Source organism: Gymnogyps californianus, chromosome 1, assembly GCF_018139145.2.
Source record: "Gymnogyps californianus isolate 813 chromosome 1, ASM1813914v2, whole genome shotgun sequence".
Classification (NCBI taxonomy): Eukaryota; Metazoa; Chordata; class Aves; order Accipitriformes; family Cathartidae; genus Gymnogyps; species Gymnogyps californianus.
Window position 1 is genome coordinate 102,294,094 of NC_059471.1, and position 20,037 is coordinate 102,314,130.

The window sequence follows — 20,037 nt, forward strand, 5'->3', positions numbered from 1 at the left end:
CTTTGCATTTAAGAAACTACTTTTAATATGATTTTTTTATTTTAACTCACATATGAATTCTGTACCTTTACAATACAATTCCACAGAACTCTAAAAGAGGTACAGAGCAACCTGAGCATACAGAAATGATAAACTAGTTATGTTTTGGAGCTGAATGTAAGATGTGAAAAAAAATTCAACACTACTTTTTCTTGTCAGAGTTCTTCAGAGATTTGTAAATGCTGAACTTTACCTTCTTTATTGAGGCTGTGATCTCTTCTCTACAATGACATGAACATAAATATATTTATCTGTGTTTTTCTAATTATTGTATGAAACTTTACACAGGTATCTTAGAACAGTCTCTTACTCAGCTCGCAATGCTCTGAAAATTATAACCTTGATAACATTCAGTATTTTACACTTTCAGTCCCATCTCTTCATCTCAACGACATCGGAATCTCAGCTTGGGGATTCAACTATATTTGTGTATTCTCTTTTCATAGTTTTCCATGAGATTCATAAATCCTATGCAGTTGTTTTAAGTGATGAACCATATGGAGAAAGGAGGAAGAAAAAGAGGGGAAAAAAAAAATCTCCCTTGGCTGAAGAAACAAAATTCCTTGGCATCCAAGAACCCAGACATAAGCCCTTCAGTTCCATATAACTGGAAGGCTGCTTTTGACAATCTCTTCCCAAGTAGTCTAATTCAAGCAATCTGAGTATCCCATTGTATCAGCATTGCAAGTTACCATTTTCATTTATGCCCAATTCCTTTTATTTAATCTAGGCCTGTAGATATCAGCTACAGCTATCACCAGACATTTTCAATAATGAATTCTTACCATAAAGTTTTCCCTGAAACCCAGTAAGCAGCAAATTATATACGTCAATTTTTATCTCCTTAGCACTGACTTCAGCTCTACAATGCAGGAAGAAGTCAGGAATACCGATCAAACAAATTGGTTCTGCTTATTTTCTCAAAGCCACAAACATCCCTAGGTAAGACTCAAAATAGCCAAATCAGGAAAAAAAAAAAAAAAAAAAGCAGTAATCAGCAAATATGGCAGTCCTGATCCTCCTGTTGAGGGGCAAGGAGTAAAAATATCTGCAAGCTTCATATAGCACTCTTGCAGAACCATTCAGAAAATTTCATGTTCCCAACTGTGAAAGCTAACAAGTCCTTCCCCTCCGACAGAGGACAAGTCAAAAGAAGAAAAGAATAAATATTCTCTGCTAGAAACAACTTGCACCAGTAAAGATAACTCTAAAGGGCTATAACAGATGCACAGTGCGCTTTATTTTGTTCCACGACCTATTCCACTTCTATACTTTCTTCATACTTACAAAATTAGTGACAAATGCATGACAACAAGCTGGTCATTACAGACTTGGCCTACTATATAGAACATATTTTGTCCAAGGACAACATGAACTCCTGGCCAAAAACTGTGTGGGGAAAAAAAAAAATTAATGCATTAAGGGGAAAAATCCACTTTCCAAACAGTAGGTTGGCACCAGACGGCAAAAATCTCATCTCTATCAATGTAAGTTTTGAGTTGACAAGAATATTTTCTGAGAGATGTCAAGGTACCCAGTATCTGTTTAAGATGGCAGCTACTAACTTACAAGCTCAAAAAAAATCTTTGGTTCTCAATGAAATTGTTGATACCATTTCAATATTCCACATCAGTATACCATGAGTAGCGGTTAAGACACCAGTGTAAAGGATATGACTTCCTCCTCTATGAAATACTGCCACACTTTTCTGCCTTCAATGTAAAGTCATCTAACAAGTTAATAAATTCACTGTTCTGACAACCTCCTATTTTAATCACTGAATTTGTCCTTCGTACGTTCATTTGCAAAGCATTCAGAGCCAATTACTCAGCAGTTTTGTTACAACACTGAAGCTCCACCACATAGGCATAGAGAGTTCAATTTTCTTTTGACCTGAGTGGTGTCTTACCTGGCGAGTTTAGTCAGATGGGCTTTAAATGGGAAACTGAATTTTTAACTATGTTTCTAGTAGCATGATTAAGTCTTCCCATACTTATAAACCAAGTTTGCTCTAACTGCTGGAGCGAGAAGAGCAGATGAAAATGTATCTTGGGGCACGGGGTATGTGTGATTTCTTTTTTCCTTCCATAGAAGCTGCAGAGTTTTCTTCTTTGATTGTTATGGAAGCTAATATCACGAGTTGAAGACAAGGAAGGGAATAAGAAGAGACAGAGAAGCTAAAGATACACAAGCACAGGTGTGAGCGCCCCAGCTTGGGGTTAGGACAGAAAACCTGACATTCTGCTCTTTTCCTTACTTCAAGACTCCTGATGTGTTAATTATTGTGGAATATGACCTCTAATATGGGATTTACCTATACTTGCTTTTACTCTCTTAATTTCCTTTTTTCTCTCACCAACTGCATTATACCACTCAGGCAGTTCTTATCCCAAACACCAAGAGTAAGCTCTCTTCTTTTTACTCAAATGTACGGGTTTTTTTCCCCCCTCTGAACTGTATATTACTCCCACAATCATACAAGTCTGCATGGAATTAGCCTTAAAATCATTAAGACTAATTTGCCATAAGAGGTCTTCAAAAAGACCTCTACCATCCCCAAATATGTATGTCTATATCTTTGTTTACTCAATTAAGTTATGTGCACAATTCAGCACATAATTACCAACAAAAAACTGTTAAGATGGTTCTCAGTATAAAGTGACTGTTGTTATCCATTAAGCCAAAGGTTAAAGCGCACATAATTATGATCTTAGGTTATTCTTTCTTTCTTTGCTTTCACTAGAGCTATTAAAGGGCAGCATACTTCTGTAACCCTTATGGGGCAGTATCCAGGTTATGAGTATTAATCATTTACCTTATTCATTTTGGTGTCTGTTGGAAACCAGTAAGACTGGCAGACTGCTCATTGTCAGGTATACCAATTACGATTATTTAGAAGCTTGAATATTTGGGCAGCATGAAGTTTTGCATTACCAATAATGTCTGAATGCTCAAGTAGCATGCAAAGTCAGACATGAAGTTTTCCATGGCAGAAGTTTTTCCTTTTTTAAATCTGTTTTTTAAATTTCCATTTTTCTGGAAGGAAGTGGAGTATTTTATGTAATATTCTGAAACAGAATATTTTTAGTGTTCCTATACTTCCAGTACCTTAGCAGCCTTCTTGTTTTCAAGGAAAGTTCCAACATAATTACCATATTTAGTGTAGTTATTTCTTCTTGATAGAAAGCTGTTTTCTTAGAAAGTTTGCTATTTCTGAAGTTGATCTTTAAGATTTTTAAAGGCATAAGTTTTATGTAAATTATTTAAGAATTATCTAAACCTAATTGCCTTCTATGTATAAGATTTCTGTTTGAAGATATGGTTTTCACTGAGACCTTGTTTTTCTTTTGCCTGAAGTGTAAAAATTAACTTCAGTCACCAAGTAGTAACACAGGCTATCAATTCACTTTAGGTCACAGTCCATGTAATGCTATAACCAATAATTTAAGACCTCTTGTTCCCAGGCCTTTGTTTTCATCTCTTGACCAACATCTGTCTACACTAAGAGTATAAAAACCCCACAATAGCTAAAAATTAAATCAAAGAGCTACTGATAAATGACGTCAGAATAGAATTGGTTGCTAGACTATATGCCATTCATTTTACATAAATATATTACTAATATATGTAGAAAACAAATTTCCAAGTGTGTAGCAGAAAAACATTAGCTCTGTATTTTATGTTAGTATAAAAGACAGAGCTAGTTAGTTACACTGTTCAATAACCTCTCTAGGTGTAAAGTACACTACACATTTAAGTAACACTGCTGAAATCTGTATGTATCACTGACAGTTAAGAGTCACAGACAGATGTAGAAGCTCATCTGCACAGCACACTTCTCATTCAAGGATAAATCAAGAGATTTCCTGAGTTTTAAAAGGGATCATCTGCACTGAAATGAAACTGGGTCTAGGTCTTGGGTATTCTTGCCATATTATTTGAGATCAGATTATGCTCCTGGGAAGGCAAAGTTTATTTAACTTGTTTGCAAAATGCTTTGCACTCTAACACCTCTACAGAAAGGCCTTCAATTAGAGCAGTTTGTTACCTTTGAGCTTCTTTTTGCTTTTCCAGTTCTACTGTCTTCCTTTCTTGTTCCTTCTGTTTCAGCCTCTCAGCTTCCAAGTTCTTTTGCTTCTGTAGTTGCTGTTTGTTATGTATTTCTCTTAGTTCCTAGAGAAAAAAGTAAAATATGTGTAAACATATACTATGTGAATCATAACTAATGGCCCCATATATTTCATTGTGAAGTAACAAAACTTGCAAATGGTTGGGTATCTCTGTTCAAACTTACAGTATTGCCAAATGCATTGGCAGACATTTAAGGTAGATTTCAAAGGTCCATAAACCACTTACTGTTTTCCTATTTTTATCCATATAACCTGAGATGTTAAAGGGTTAAGAAACAAGAAAGCCTTTTTCAAATGGGACTCTAAAAAGTTGACTAAAGTTTGACAAAGCTTAATCTGAAAAGTTACTTATGTTTTAAGTTGTTTGTTGGTTTGTTGAATTCATTTATTAAATTCCCTACAAAAATCTGCCTTCTGAGCTGCTCATAATAGCAACTGTTTCAGTTAATCCGTTTTATTTTGAAATTAATGGTGATTTACTAAAGAATCTTCCGGATTGTTTTATATCCAGCAGATTGAATTCCTTAAGCAACGTCTTTGGGATGAATCGTGGCACAGAGAGCATTCATCCATGCACAAGTCAGTTTTCCTCTAATTAAATGGAAAGACATTGCCTGAAACATTTAGAATATAAATAATAATAAAAACATCATCTTTTCCTCAAGATTTGTTTTCTGCATTAACACCTATTAACACAAATACAAGTTTTATCTGGAATCTCTTTGCATAACCTAGAATTTTGCGTCTGAACTCCTCAGTATTACAAGGAAAAAAAGGGATAACTTTACCTATGACAATTGAAATTTTTCATTAAAAATAGGTCACTTTAAAAAATTGATATGTTTTAATGAAAAGATAGTACAGACAAAAATATACAGAAAAAGTTTGTAGCAGGAAATTGTTTCTAAATCTATATCTTAGTAATGTCTACTTTTATTGAAATATGTTATGACTTACATCATGCAGGTTTGTTTAGTTCTTGTATCCTTAAAAGCTTTATCTTAATTCATTCAGGGATTGAAACAGTTAATCTTGAAAGTATTTGGATAGTTTTTCAGAAATTCACAATCTACAAACTACCCAGATGAAGACTTCATGTAACTATCCTCATGCACTGACCGAAATATAGAAAAATGCATAACAGCAAAAAAAAGATAACTAAATATCAAGTGATTCAAAGGGCCAAAAGGAGAAAAGTTTCAGTAAGTTAATTTCACAACATTATTAGTAACTTCTTAGCTATAGTTTCATAAAAGTTGAAAGTTAATGGTTGTTTATTTACAGACTGTACTTGCACTGTGTCTAAAAATTTTAGTTAAAGTAATACATGCATTAGTGCTGAACGACTGCACACTGTGCAACATCAAATTTTAAGATGTCAAAACAACTACATTACAAAGAGGAGTAGCACATGACCTTTGCAAGGTATTAAAAACACTTCTGTTATATGGATGAAAGTTTAAAAAAAAAAGTAAAGTTGAACCTCGTGTCCTAGCTCTCAGTCTCATTTCATTAATGATTCTTAATTCTAAATTCAATGAAAACTGAATTCAACATCATTAAAGGGATAATCAGCTCTTATACAAGTTTTAATTAAAACTCTGCTAAGGCCATGAAACTCACTGAAACACAGAGATAATTTGGGCAATACAGTATTTTATGATCATCATTATTTTCCATAGTCACATTAAAGCTTAGTAGATAGTTAGAATCTAGAATAGATATTGCAGAATGTAAAACAAACTACTCTTGCAAAATCACCAGAATTATTCAGGCAGGATATTGCCTTTGGGAAAATCTTTAAACCCTGAGTGCCCATGGTTATAAACATTCATGCATAGCCTTATTTTGGACTAAGGAAAAGGGCTACTAAAAAGGAAATACTTTAGCAATATTGAACATAATGGGGTTTTAGTAGTTGGCCCATAAAGAACAATGAGAAAATAAAGTGATCGGGATTGCAATGAACACAGTTGGTCAACTGCATCTGGAGCTAGAGGTAGTCTCTGACTGGACTATAAATTTCTGAAGCGCTAAACAGTCATTTCCAATAACGGTATGTTATTAATTCATCTTCTTTAATGTTGTTACACTTGTAATATATTGAGGTACAAAGGATTTGATCCTTGTTTCAAATTAACTTCTCTCAGGGAATCATAGCCCCCATCTTCTCTACATGATCACCTGAACCCTTATTTGTATCAAAAAATATGTACAAGTGCAAAGGACAAATATACAACCATAAGAACATTAGCAGGGGAGCGATTTACAAGCATTCATCTGAAAGGACATAGATTAGAAAATGGCACAGTTGAAAGCAGTTTTCCACCTGGCCAACAGTATTATGAATTTTTGTAGATGGCAGAAATTCATAAAACTAAGTATCTACAAAGCTCTTGAAGCTCAAAATACTACTTCTGTGAAGTATCAAATATCTTGACTAGTATTCATGATTTTTAACAAGCTGTTTCTCTTTTCTGGGTAAGGAGACTGCTATCCAAAGCACAAGTTTCTGACTCCTACGTTTAGTTCAGCTTTAGCACAGGCTTCTGTTTAGAAATCCTTTGTTGTTCTACTTGCTCTAGCTTTCCTTCACATTCATGTCCCCCCCTGTCACTTAACTTCGTATGCCAAGAAGCTCAAGATTCTAAGTCCCGGCCAATGAGAACTCCTCTTGCTATTGAACAGAGAGGTCTGGGATAGTCACACATTTCTAATAAGGCAACGCTGAACCTGTTGTTACTTGTAAAATTTTAAGCTATTTAGACAACAGTGCTTTCCAGGTTTGTTTTTAATTCCCCTTTGCATCTTTATCCCAAACTCTGGTGTTTGAGCAGTTAAACAGAAATTATCACTAGGCAAAGAAAGAGGAACTAAAATTCTTGAAACATATGAAAGCTATCATAGTTAAACAAAAAAAAACAATAAATCTCAAAAGCTTTAAGTGACACAACCCAGATGCAAATATCTGAGCTTAGTTTACTTTTTAACAAGAAATTTGTAAACTAGAAAGAATGATTCAGGTCATCTATATACACAGAATCAGGAGGAGTCTACATCTAATTCAGAGTATTGGTATTTTCCCCCCTTCAGAAAAATTTCCCGAATTCGCAAATACATAAAAACAAGTTACAACTTGCAAGACATCTGTGCACCAAACATTACTTCCACTAGATGTCCAACTACAAGGCTAGCCTAAACTTTATATTTTAATTATAGTTTAGACATGTAACTTTATCTTACCACTAAACGTATGATATATGCCACTTTTACTGCCAAATAGAAAATTGGGGAAGTTGTAGCTATGAGCCACGCCTCCATGTCTGTCTGAAGCAAGTAGTTTCTCATACTGAGTACATATAGTAGGATCATTAACTGCTGCATCACAGCAGTTAAGTGCTGCTGCCAACTCTGGTCCAAATAATTCAATTATTTTGTTTACTTATTTTGTCATTTTATCTATATGCTTAGCTAAGTTAGGATCTCAAGGGACATTTTAATAATTATTTAAGTTTTCCATAGACATTTTAATACATTATTCCCTCACAGCTAAGCCAATGTGCTAGTTCAGCATTTTGTGAAGAGATTTTTCTGTGACATACCTGTAACAGTTAAGAAAATCTAACCTAGCTTATACTCCTAGCACTAGATCGAATATTTTTGGAGATAAAAAAATGCAATATATATCCTTCTTTGCATTAGCTAGGAGGAAGTAAAGATTTGATCGGTATCTCATGCAACAGATAGATGCTCTGTTGCTTTGCCAAGTACCAGTGAGAGGATGGGGGAGAAAGAATCAGCATCTCCCACAGTGCTACAGGACACCAGTTGAACAAAATCATAGTAACACTTCAACAGTCAACAGAATGAAACATTTGCCAGCTGAATATTCAGCACAGTCCTACACTCATCTTTTACAGACACAAGCAACTTAAAAGCTGTACATTTACAAATCGTATATTGCAACTCCAAAGACATAACAACGCTTTGCTTGTTTCTGGTGTGCAGGACAAAGCATGTCTTACCTTAAAAGCAGAGAAAAATTGTTACCTTTCCACTTAATTCACAAACAGACTAACAAGTATAATTTTGAGATGTTACAATAGCCACATTTAGGTACCCACATAATATTGAATATGAATTAAAATACGAGTTTCATACAGCAGAGTAATATTCACTATATACAGACAAGTCATATTGCTATGAAAACCTTAACGTTAGAAATGTAGTTGTTTAAGCCCAAATTTTGCCTTTTGACAGAAAGACAATAGAACTTAGGATACTTCAGGGATTACAACACAAGGTTTCCATCAAATCTTCTCCCCTTAGACAAACCAGAGCATTTGATCCCAGAGGAAAGAACCCTACAGTTCTGTGCTCACTGAGGCTTTCCCACAGCAATACTCTTCTACCGCATTCCCCAGCTCCCAAAGCACCTGCTTTGTCCTTGACAGAGACAGTTCCTCCTTTCGCCCCATATTATAGCTATGGGGGATTTGATAAAGGGAATGTATTGCCATCTCTCCCATACCTGGAATCACAAATTACAGTGCCATGTAGGAATACTTCACATAAAAGTGTTTTCTTTTTAAAAATTCTGAACATCATGACCAAAATAGGCAATTAACTTAAAATCTTGAAGTTTCAAATAAGCAAAAGACAAAAATAACTAACTAGTACCTTGCCCAAGTTGCAATTCAAGGCACACTCCTCATCTAGGCAGTAAAGATTAGATAAAGAATCAAATTACAAACTCTTCTCTTTGGTTATGTTTTAGTGCTAGCACCTCTTATTAAATACTAACTTAGTTAAACACTGCACACTCATCTGTTTATGGTAAAGTGAAGCACATAACTGGAGGAGGTTCATCACTCAGATTGAGATAGTTGTGTACTGCCTGAGTATGGCATGGAGACCTTTAGAAAGGAGTCTAAGTAGTTGACGCAGCCCAGGAGAACTGCCAGGCACTGCAGCATTGCATCTTCCATTGCCACTGACTGGAAGAAAGAAATGCTCAAATGTAAACAGGCATTCATATGCAAGACTTGTCCAGTGCACACTGACTAGACAGGGACTGACAACAACTGGAACATGACACAAAATGTAAAACATTTTTAAGAACTTGATTTTACTTGTTCACCACTTTTTCCAGGCACTGAGAACAGCTTCTCAGCAAGACTAATGTATTTCAGAAACACTAATTTATTAGTTGTCTTCTCCTGTGCAATAACACAGATAAGCTCTAAATACTTGATTCTTCCATGCTATATGAAATGATTATTTGGTCTTCGGAGACAAAAACCTTATTAAGAATTATTATTGCTTTATTTGACAGTGTGTAATGACTGACCTTTGTAACATTTAAATGTAAATTCACACTGAATGTAGAAAGAATTTGTAAAGGTAAATTATAGTAGGACTATACATATACAAACAGGAAACATAATATAAAGCCTTCTATTCTACAGAATTATTTTATGAAGTAGAGAAAAAACAAACAAGTGCCTAGTTACATTTTACTAATATCTGTATCCATTTTAATCATTAGATTTCTAGGCTAAGATTCTCAAAGAGTAATGGAAGTTAGACTCCTTCAACCACAATTCAGGACACAAAAAAGTGTCCCAACTTTCAACCTTGTTACAAACTCAGTCACTTACTCTATAGCTAAATATAGCACAATCCACAAGACTATTATCTTCTCTGATAAAATGCCTCAAATCTGATTTAAAAGGATATCTGACCAGCTGGAGGCTAAGGTACCTCTTTCTCTGCCAAACAAGCACTAAGTTTCGTAAAACCATGTGGTTCTACCTAAAGATATTCAATAAAGATACTTGAAACTACCTGTTTTGAAATATTAATAACATTTTATACTCCAGAAAGTTTTTGAAAAGGAACCAAATTCTATGAACATCTCCAACTCTTGAGATGTTAACTTGAAACAAAAATAACTGAAGTACTTGAGCTCCAAAGGACTAATCAGAAGAAATTTAAATCAGTTGTTTTGGAGGGATGACAAAAGATCCAGTGGAAAAAAATGTTTCATTTATCTCCCTAGTCACTCACATATGCTATTAAGACATGAAGCAAAGATGAGGTAATTTAACACTTGTTTTAAGTATTCACTTACTGCAGAACATAAAAACTATAATATGGAGGCAAATGCAGTGCAATCCACTGTATACTACTATGGTGTTAACAAGTTGACCCGTAACCTAAAATATATTGGAATACTAGGTAAACCTCATGGTCTCATCAATTAAAAGGCACACTAGATACTAGTTAAATTGTTCATTTTATCTTGTACTATGTGGCACATTTCTGTATTTACTATCAGTAGATCAAGTGTAGCCTATTTCAAGAGAATCAATCAGAAATGGAGTTTTGTAAAATTTAAGGATATATTCACATAGTAGATAATGCAACCAATATTTATAGCCAATAAGGAATAAATCTCAACAGTTATGACAAAAGGTTATAATTTAATGTTGCTGTCAATTTCACTGTCTCTTAAGCATTTAATCAAAACTAGTTTGGCATATACCTTGTACTCAGAGAGCAGTAGCTTACATATTTACAATTTTGGTTCTGTTTTCTATTAAATTAAGGATTTTGACTAAGTAAAGACATGTATTACTCCCTCTCCCTGCAGGAAATAAGTGCAAAATGCTGTAAGACGGTATATACCTAAAGAGTATTTAGATATGCTTTTTTTTTTCCTCGGAGTTCACAAAAAGTACCACATCATTCTGCTTCTCATCCAGAAGCTAGTTGTATTATAGAAGACAAGGCAAGCACCAGTGCCTCTCCATCACTTGTCAGAGAACAAAAGCTGCACAAGACAGTGTCACCTATGGTGCTGCCATCCTAACAGCCACCCCATCAAATGTGCATCTCTCAGTATACTGAAGCACAAAGTAAGAGCAGATCATCATAAAAAAGTCTATCAGTTTTAAACCTACAAGATAATTTAGAAACAGCCTTGATTAAAAATGGAGGGTTTTATTTATTTAATTAATAAAAATACATTTTAAAAATAAACATTTCTGTATTTGCCATCTTTACATATTTTCCCTTAGTTTACAAGATAAGAAGCCTTCATTATATTTAGAGCTCAGATGTGGTGGAATTATTGATACATTATTTGATAAGGTTTTACATTTAAATGTGAGCGTTATACAGTTGACTGATAATTATACAAATTGCAAGGTATTGTAGCACCAAATGAGCTTGCTGTATTTATGCACCCAGTTACTAATAAGTAAACAAAAAGTTCTTCTGTTAATTGGGGGAGCTATCAATTTGGCAATTAATTTATAAGCCATTTTCTACCTATTTCAAATGTAACAGTCATCTTTCCAGTGGCAGTTCCTAAAAGTTGTCACAGATTTTTGATTCTTTAGGTAAAAGTATCTGAGAATTATGCAAGTTCCTCGACTACTTTGTTTTGAGCAATATTATTACCTAAGAGATAGGTGTGTTCTGCCTTGGTTTCAGAACAGAAATTCCACTTCACACAAACCCTAATAAAATCATGAGTCTCAGGAAAGCTTTCACTAGCTTTGTGCATAAAGTCTCATATGCAAGGCGTTCTGAGAGCCCTCTCCACAAGAACAACCGCCATTAAATCACTGCTGCACACACAGCATCTTCTAAGCTGTTTCTCTGGCACTGGAGGTACTACAACCATTCCATGCTGAGTCCAAGAAAACGTGTATATGCCTTTGTAGATATTTAAATCTAGTAATAAAATTATTCAGGCCCCCCAAAATACATCTTGCACATCTAGTGAAACTACAAGAGGAAGAAGATATAACACTCTCTGAATTAAGCTCCCACCTCTCAGTTTCAATATTACAACTGCCCCTCTTAAACTCATCTCTTCCAAAAAAGCAAAGAAAGCTGCAGCAAGGCAAAAATACCAACATACAGCATCAAAAAGTGGTCTTCCTATTAAGCACTGCTTCTACACATTAAGAAATGAAGAACACAATATCCTCAAGCCAGAGGAAGCTTGCTGAAGTCTTCTCAAAGAACTGTCTACATAACTAATTTTCAGCATTTAAAGTGATAACTCTAAATACTAAGATTTGAACACAGAAATCAATCTTCCTATTAAACTGCAAAATAGCTTACAATTAGTCAAGGTATTCTTGGATAGATGGCAGACATTCTGATAAATCGATGTCTTTATTTAATGTGCATCTTCAATTTTTAATTATGATTAGCTTGTTATTTGTTGAGCCCTTCAATATTTAAAATATTGAATTTTGTTTGTTTGTTTGTTTGGGGGGGGGTTGCTACTGTCACAGTACTAAGATTATTCATCCCTCTGCCCATTTATAAACTGTTTAGGTCATTTATGATCAAACTGAATGCTGACACTAATTTTGGAATTAATATCCTTTGGTCATATTTATCTGCAAAACACTTCAAAAGGACTCCATTTGGGAAAAAAAAAAAAATTACCCAAAAAGTACAACATGTTAAGATGTGTCCAAAAAGCATACATAAAAATATGTGAGGTAAACCATTCTGGTTTCTTTTAAAATAGATTGCACACATTTTGTTTGGCTTGTGTCTCTTATGACTCTGCAGAGATTCTCCCCTTTCTACCTCCCTGCCTAAGATTGTGAGAGTCATCTTTGAATTGGCATTGAAACAGGTAGTGGTATGGTCTACAGGTTTTAATTTTTCCTATAATTATTAATAACTTTAATATTAAAACAAGCTATTTGTTTCTTAACTTCAAACACGCCTTCCATCCTAAAGCATATGATGTAATCATAGTTGATCTAATTTCAAAACAACTACAGAAACGTTAATATCTATCATAGTGCTTTTCCTTCTAAATATTTGTAGCACTTCTTTCTTCTTGTAGCACTTTCCTTCTAAATATTATACCTTGCAGGAAATTGAGTATTTTTCTAGTCAGCTTTCAGGAGAAACCATCAGTTGAATTAGCAGATAAAGTACTTTAACATTAGAATATTTTACGAAAAAATGAAAAAAAATGAACGCTATTAAAAGTTTGTAACTATAAACTGATTTAAAACTTCTCTCTGAAGAACACTTCCTCTACTGACTTCTGCAGTTTCTGTCATTTTCTTGTGCAGAAATAAACAATAATCACACAGTTTTAACAAAAGACTGATCAATAAAGCATGAAACCACAAACAGACAACTACATTCAGGAACAAGTATGAGCTTATGAACAGCAGATAAAAATTCTGCATGTCAGCAGAAAATCAAGTCTCTTTATTAAAGATTTCAATTTGAAGTACTGATTCCAGCAGATTTGCTGACCTACTACAGTCTTGTACTTCTTTGATGCAAAAGGGCAGAAACTGGCAATTTCATATTTGCAATCACAGATCCGGAATCAGAGCTCAAATTTATCCTTAAATAGATTCTGCAGATTAAGTTGATTCAAACTCTGAGTTCGGATGCTAAGTAGTATTTTCTTTTAAAAAAAAAAAAAAAAAAAAAAAAAGATAGATTTGAGAACATTCCCAAAACTCACATTCTAAATCAATCATTCTAGTTCAATATTATTTTCTAACTTGATATTGGGAAAAAATTAACTGAACATTCAGAAGAAAGGGTTAAGAAGTCTAGGATTACCTTCAGTTGATTATTGAAAATATCAATTTCCTGAAGTTTAGATCTGGTTTCTTTTTCTACTTCATCTAGCTGGTCTCGAAGCTGTTGACGTGCTAGTTCCTTTGCTTCTAAGGCTCTTTTGATAGTAAGAAGAGAATCTCCTGGTTTTAAACATATTGTCAAGTAAGTATTTTCTTACACAGAGAATTTTAGGTCATAGAAAGCAACATTTTTCAACATGCATCTTGCAACACAAAAAAAGAAATTACAGAGTACGCTGTGCAATGCAGCATCATGTCCTATACAAACTTAGACAAAAATATACTTACTGTGCAAACTGTTCTGTTGAACTTGCTTTAGCTGATCATTAAGCAATTGCTTTTCTGGAATCAACCTTCCAAGCATCTGCTGAGATTCCTGAATAGAGGACAATAAGGAGAGAGAAAACAAGACGACAAACAGACAAAAAGGTGAGGGATGACTTTAGCCATAAGACCTCTCATTTTCGTTTCTTCTGAAATGACGCTTTACTTTTTCTCTCACTAAATTATATATTGTTGCTATTATCCAAGCACTATCTGTGTGGTACTACCACTCACACATAGTTCTCTGCCAATACAAAAAAGTAAGCATATCAAATTTAAGCATATTACTTGAGAATTGATTCTCATTGAATACATAACTTGGCTTGGAATTACTTGAAATTCAGGGCAAAAAGACAAGGATAGATTTCAGGAAATGTTAAAAACAAGCACTTACTAACCATTTAATTCTCATTTTAATAAATGAATATTAACTTTGATCGGGAATAGAAAGACAAATATTTACATTTTATTTAAAGAAGAGAAAATAAAAGCTTTCACTTTAAAGGACTATATTATGGCCAAAAGCTATGCAACACAAGCTCAGTTAGATGAGACTACTTGAGTCGTAGATCTCCCAATTTAGCACTCTTGAAAGAGCATTATGATCGCTCTCAATTTCAACACACAGTCATAACGTTGTACACCGATACATTACCGGAGACCCTGCAGATGAGAAATTCCTGCTTCGGTGGATCATATATATCATATATAATCCTTGCTCCTTCAGGAGGATGAGGTGCTACTTCATACACCTTTCAGAAGCCTTGACCTCCAACTTCAAGTTGTCAAAACATATTATAGAAGCATGAGGTGAAACAGCTTGTTTTATAAAAGCTGCCTGAGTGTCAACATCCCATCTTTCAGACAAAATAAGTCTTTATTTCAGCAGTTGTCTTGAATTGCAGGCTTTTAAGGAATCAACCATCTGGCAATTTCAATTTGTCATGAAGGATTGAAATGACACAATACGATCCTAAGAATAAATGTCACCTAATTGCTTAATACCAGAGTGAGTCCCATGAAAAATTTTTAGGTTTTGTTACAAGAACACAAGGTTGACCGTACTGACATGACTTCGTAGTTGTCCCACTTTACTCATGGCAGTCTTTGATTAGGCCTCTGCAGTGCACAGCCCAGATCTTATGATTATGCAATGACTGCAGACTACTGTAATCTCTTTATGTTCCAGAAAACATACTTAGATAGCACAGCAGAGTCAAGGACTTTATAAATTCACAAAGTATCAAAATTAAGGTAAACTATGCATTTGACTATTAGGAGTTACATGTGTCCCTCACTGTTCAGCTGCATTGCCTATAGCGCCAGCAGATCTTTTTCATCCCTTCGAGGGTATCATGAAGGCCAGATCCTATCGTGGGACTATTATTCCCTACCTAGAACCAAATGAGAAATAGCAATATATAATGCAGCATTTTCCAAATCATCTGCCTGAGGGGGCCTGCCTCCTTCCCAACAACCACCATTACCATGTTCTTAAACCACACACAAAACACTGTCCTTTGTGTTCACACTTTCCCTTCCACCACACCCTCCCACCCAAATACCTGCATGCCCCATGCCATAGTTTGGGATGAAAAATTTAAACAGTATTATTAAATTAGTATAGCACACAGGCATTGTGGAAATGAAGTTTTCAAGTAGTATAATCCAAGAAAGGTGGCAGCTAGTAAACTAAATGTATTGATGGATAAACCTCAAGGGAAAGAGGAAAGGAAATCACCTTTCAAGACACAAGGATACCAAAACTGTATCATTCCAATTCAAGAACCATTTAGATAAGCCAAATAGCAGAACGGATGTCAAAATGAAACAGGATTTACAGAAAAATTATCATTCTTCAAGCACAAAAAGTAACATAGGACAACATTTCAGGGTGGAATGTAATCCTAACCTTAGTTGTTTATTTTTAAAGGCCAGAATACTTCTAAACTCCAGACTACTCAATCTTAATACACAGAATAGTTTGGAGAGTATTTAAGGACAGAGAATGCCAAGGGATCACGAGGGTCAAGTTCTGTTTCCTGAAATCACAGACAACCATGTAATAAGCATCTATTCCAAGAGCATCCACAACACACTTTTCCACATCCTTTAGTTGTACTGAAGAAACAGATGGAAGAAATTAATGGCATCACTAACACTGAAGTTTCATGCAGCAAGAAGTTTCCAAGAATTGAATAATGTCCCATATAGCAGTAAAAGGCAAACAAAGCAATCAAAAACCAGTTCCTGTCAATCTAATGAGGGTAAGTTCTCTTCTGATCCTGCACCCTGAGCAAGAGGGCATATGAGAAACTGAGATACCACTATACATCTTAAGTCTCTGCCACATACCCTGCTTCCAGTGCTTCAGAGGAAAGTCAAATTACTTGGGAGCCAAAGTGTTCATCAAGGAGGCAAATAATCCCTGCAGATAACTAGCAGAAGCCCTGCAGACAGTATAAACGTGATTCAAACACATACAGTTAAGGTGTTTGGAAGGCAGGATCCCTTCGAACATCCCTGGAAATACCACTCTACCAGATACCACAGATTCATATAACTAGCACAGATTTTCATCAACCAAGATTAATTGTTATACAATTTCTTCCACAAGTTTAATCAAACTCCATCCTGAAACTAATTAATAGGTTGAAGAATAATTACTCCTTTGAATTCACTCATCTTTCCATAGCAAGTGTCAGATGTATTAAACTAAAATATTTCCAAGTGAAGATATATCATCCTACAAAGATGACTGACAATATTGACTTTTTAATCTATTGGAGAGTTTAGAGGATCAAAATCTCCTTTTAAAAAAGTCACTTACTGCTTTAGTCTTTCCTCTACTATCTTACTAGATAGTAAAATTTACAGGATATTTGAGAAACACATCTTTTTTTCAGGAAAAAGCTATCCACTCTTTTAGGTTCTTCCCAGATAAAATTTGGCCTTTTCTACTAAGTAGTGACCCTTCTTTCTGGGATCACAATTGTGATAAACCCCTCAAGCAAGACTAACCAAAATATGAGCGGTCAAGATCAATCATCACCTGAGAGAAGATAATACCACAGAGCCACAGCTACTGCTGTCAACCTAAAAAAAAAAACCCACTTCAAAACCAAAAATCCAACAAAACAACTGCCAAGAAAGGCAAGCGTGATTTGCATTACAGAAGTGCTCTTACAGTCATTGTGAACAAAGCAATTTAGAAAGTGAATAGACATTAACTAAGCTGCTGGATACACACCATCTAGTACCAATTACAATGACCAGAGACGGTTAAAAATCACTACAAATATAGTAGTGATTGCAAAACAAGAGTAAAATGTAGACAACTGCAAAATTCATTGTACTTCGCCAGATATTTCAATAAAATTTCAGAGTGGCGTCAAAATGCTGAAGACAAAAAAAAAAAAAGCAATCTGCTTTTCGACCATTGTGATTGGGTAGTAAGTAGCACAAATGAAACGTTATGAAGGTGAAGAATCCCTCTGCCCTCCTTAACTTTTCCTTTTGTAATATGTAAGCTGTCACCTTGAAGTTATCTTATCTTGTATGTATATAGAGGATTACAAAAAGATGGCTGATCACTTCAGGATGTTCCGGAGGCCGGTATATCTGGTGGATCTTGAAGGAAGATGCAAACAGACAGTAGTTAATCAACTTTACTTAGATAACTTTGAAACAGACTCAGCAGTATTGTGGAGTTAAGCTACCTTTTAACAAACTCTCTCATTAGAATACTTAGAATCACACCCACAAACCTAGAAGCCCCTTACTCACAAAAGCCCCTTCCTCTCTGAGCATGCATGGTAGAAAAAGGAAACTCTGTACCTTTAAATGAAACCGAAGACTACCGGGACCAAGAAGAATCTTGAAAGATTACATGTAAACAGTATTGTCCTGATAATGAGTGGTCAAACAGTATAAAAATTTCCACCGGGTGTTAACTGGGTGTGCTAGCTTTGTGGAATTACCACCTAGCACCCATGTGCAAATATGAAATAAATATCTCAGCTCTGTGTGTGAGATTGGATCATTGCACACTGGGTAAAAGAACCCCAATTTTGGGACAACACTTTCATGGTGATGTAGTTAAAACCGAGGCATAAAAGCTGTAGGTAAGGAAAAAGCACATCTACAATCAGCCAAGGATATGATTAAAAATTCAAAAAAATTGTTGATGAGTCTACAGAGAACACTGCCCCTTGTTTATCTGGTACTTTTTAATAAGCTACTTAACCACATCTACTTGTAGATAGATTATCTTTCTCATTACTTGTTTCCCAATAGTGTTGGTTTCACATTTTTTTCTTCCCTCTGCACCTTCCATTTATTATACCCAGCTGTGGAAGCTCATTCCAAGTTCTTGATGATAATCGTATTTTCTCACATTTTTTTACGATGTCTGTTATAATGGGACCCTATCCCAACTGTAGCACATTGGTCTTTACTATAACATAAATGACTTACAGCTTTTTACTGTAACATACCATTTTTTCCTTCTTAATTTGTTATATTATGACAAAAGCAAAGAGATACTTTATCTTTTCTGAGTACAGAAGCTAATTGAACAAAAATTACCAAGTTAACAGAAATGACATATGGAAGTAGGATATGAATTCCATTCAATTTGTTGAAATAGCATTTATCTATCAATGGCTATGTAGCTGCTTAGCTGCTTCTGAAGAGAGTTACAGTACCTTAGACCATTACTATGGAAAGCTTTTGGAATAGAAGGGTTAGAGGGAAATTCAGGCGGTTGTTGCTTTTACATGGAGATTGGCTGTGCACATAAGATCAGTAGTCTTTAACTTTTTCAGGTAAATGGGGGCTTTTTCATGCATTTTATCAAGCATAGTCGGGTTTTTGTCTCTTTGAGTCGGTACTGCTAAGTGTTTAATTTCCTACGCTTGATTCAATGCTGTTTAGCTTCATTTTCAGTGGCCAATACAGGAGCATTTCATTAAAAAGAGAAGAGTGGTTTCAAGCCTAACTATGGCAGTTGTTTATGTCACAAGTATCCCTTAGTAGCATTTCTTGTTTGCTATTGTTCGCATCAAGTGGACACAAACACTGTACAAGAAAGAATATGATCCCTAAATTATACTCTTTATAACAAGCTGCTGCCAACAGAAAGATGTGTTGTGAAAGGTGTAATGGTGTACACAAAACTTCAATAGAAATGTAGGATGTTTCAAGAAAGAAGGAAAAAAAAAAGTAAAAAAAATACTCATACATAAACAAAAAACCTGAACTTCCAAGTTCTGGTTTTGTTCAAATGAATGCACTATATTAATTATGCTTACAAAGTTGAAATGGAACAGTAGGATTAGGTTTTAAGATAGGTTTTACACCTAAGCCTTCATAACATAAGTGTAAGATTCTCTTTGTAGTGGTAGAAAAGCACTGAGAGCCCCTATTACTGGCCAAGAATTAATTTCAAGCAATATAAAATATTTAATAAAGAAAAAAAATCCCTAAATCAAATACTACAACTCATCTAGAAACTTTTACGAATTGCAAAGAATATTCTCTCACTAAAAGCAGACATCTACTCAATTCCATCTTTAATTTGACAGAGAATTTTAGATAGAGAAGTAGGAAAGACAAATGCCATCTTTAGACCAAGAACTAACCGGTTTAACTGGTAACTTCAAATTTGAAAGTTCATTGTTTTATAATTAAAAAAAAAAAAAAAAAAGCATCATCAACAAGCTACTTCACTGAAGTCAATTCTTTCTTTCAGCAAACAGCAATCACTGCCAACAAAAATACATGCCATAAAATTTCATTCTCCTCATCCCCCCAAACCCTTTAACATCTTCAGCCAAACAATTTATTTACTGCTCCCCACAAGAGGATTCCATGAGGATGAAGTGATAATCACGGAC

At 34.8% G+C, this 20,037-nt stretch overlaps 1 protein-coding gene across 2 annotated transcripts in view; it reads right to left on the reverse strand.

The window, feature by feature from the left end:
* Positions 1-20,037, reverse strand: part of ITSN1 (intersectin 1) — a 137,851-nt gene that overhangs the window by 56,280 nt on the left and 61,534 nt on the right. For both annotated transcript variants that reach the window (XM_050915310.1, XM_050915311.1), the window contains exons 15-17: positions 14,105-14,192; positions 13,797-13,936; positions 4,088-4,212 (exon numbers count right to left, since the gene is read on the reverse strand). In XM_050915310.1, the coding sequence (XP_050771267.1) occupies positions 4,088-4,212; positions 13,797-13,936; positions 14,105-14,192 (353 nt within the window). The remainder of the gene's footprint in view (positions 1-4,087; positions 4,213-13,796; positions 13,937-14,104; positions 14,193-20,037) is intronic.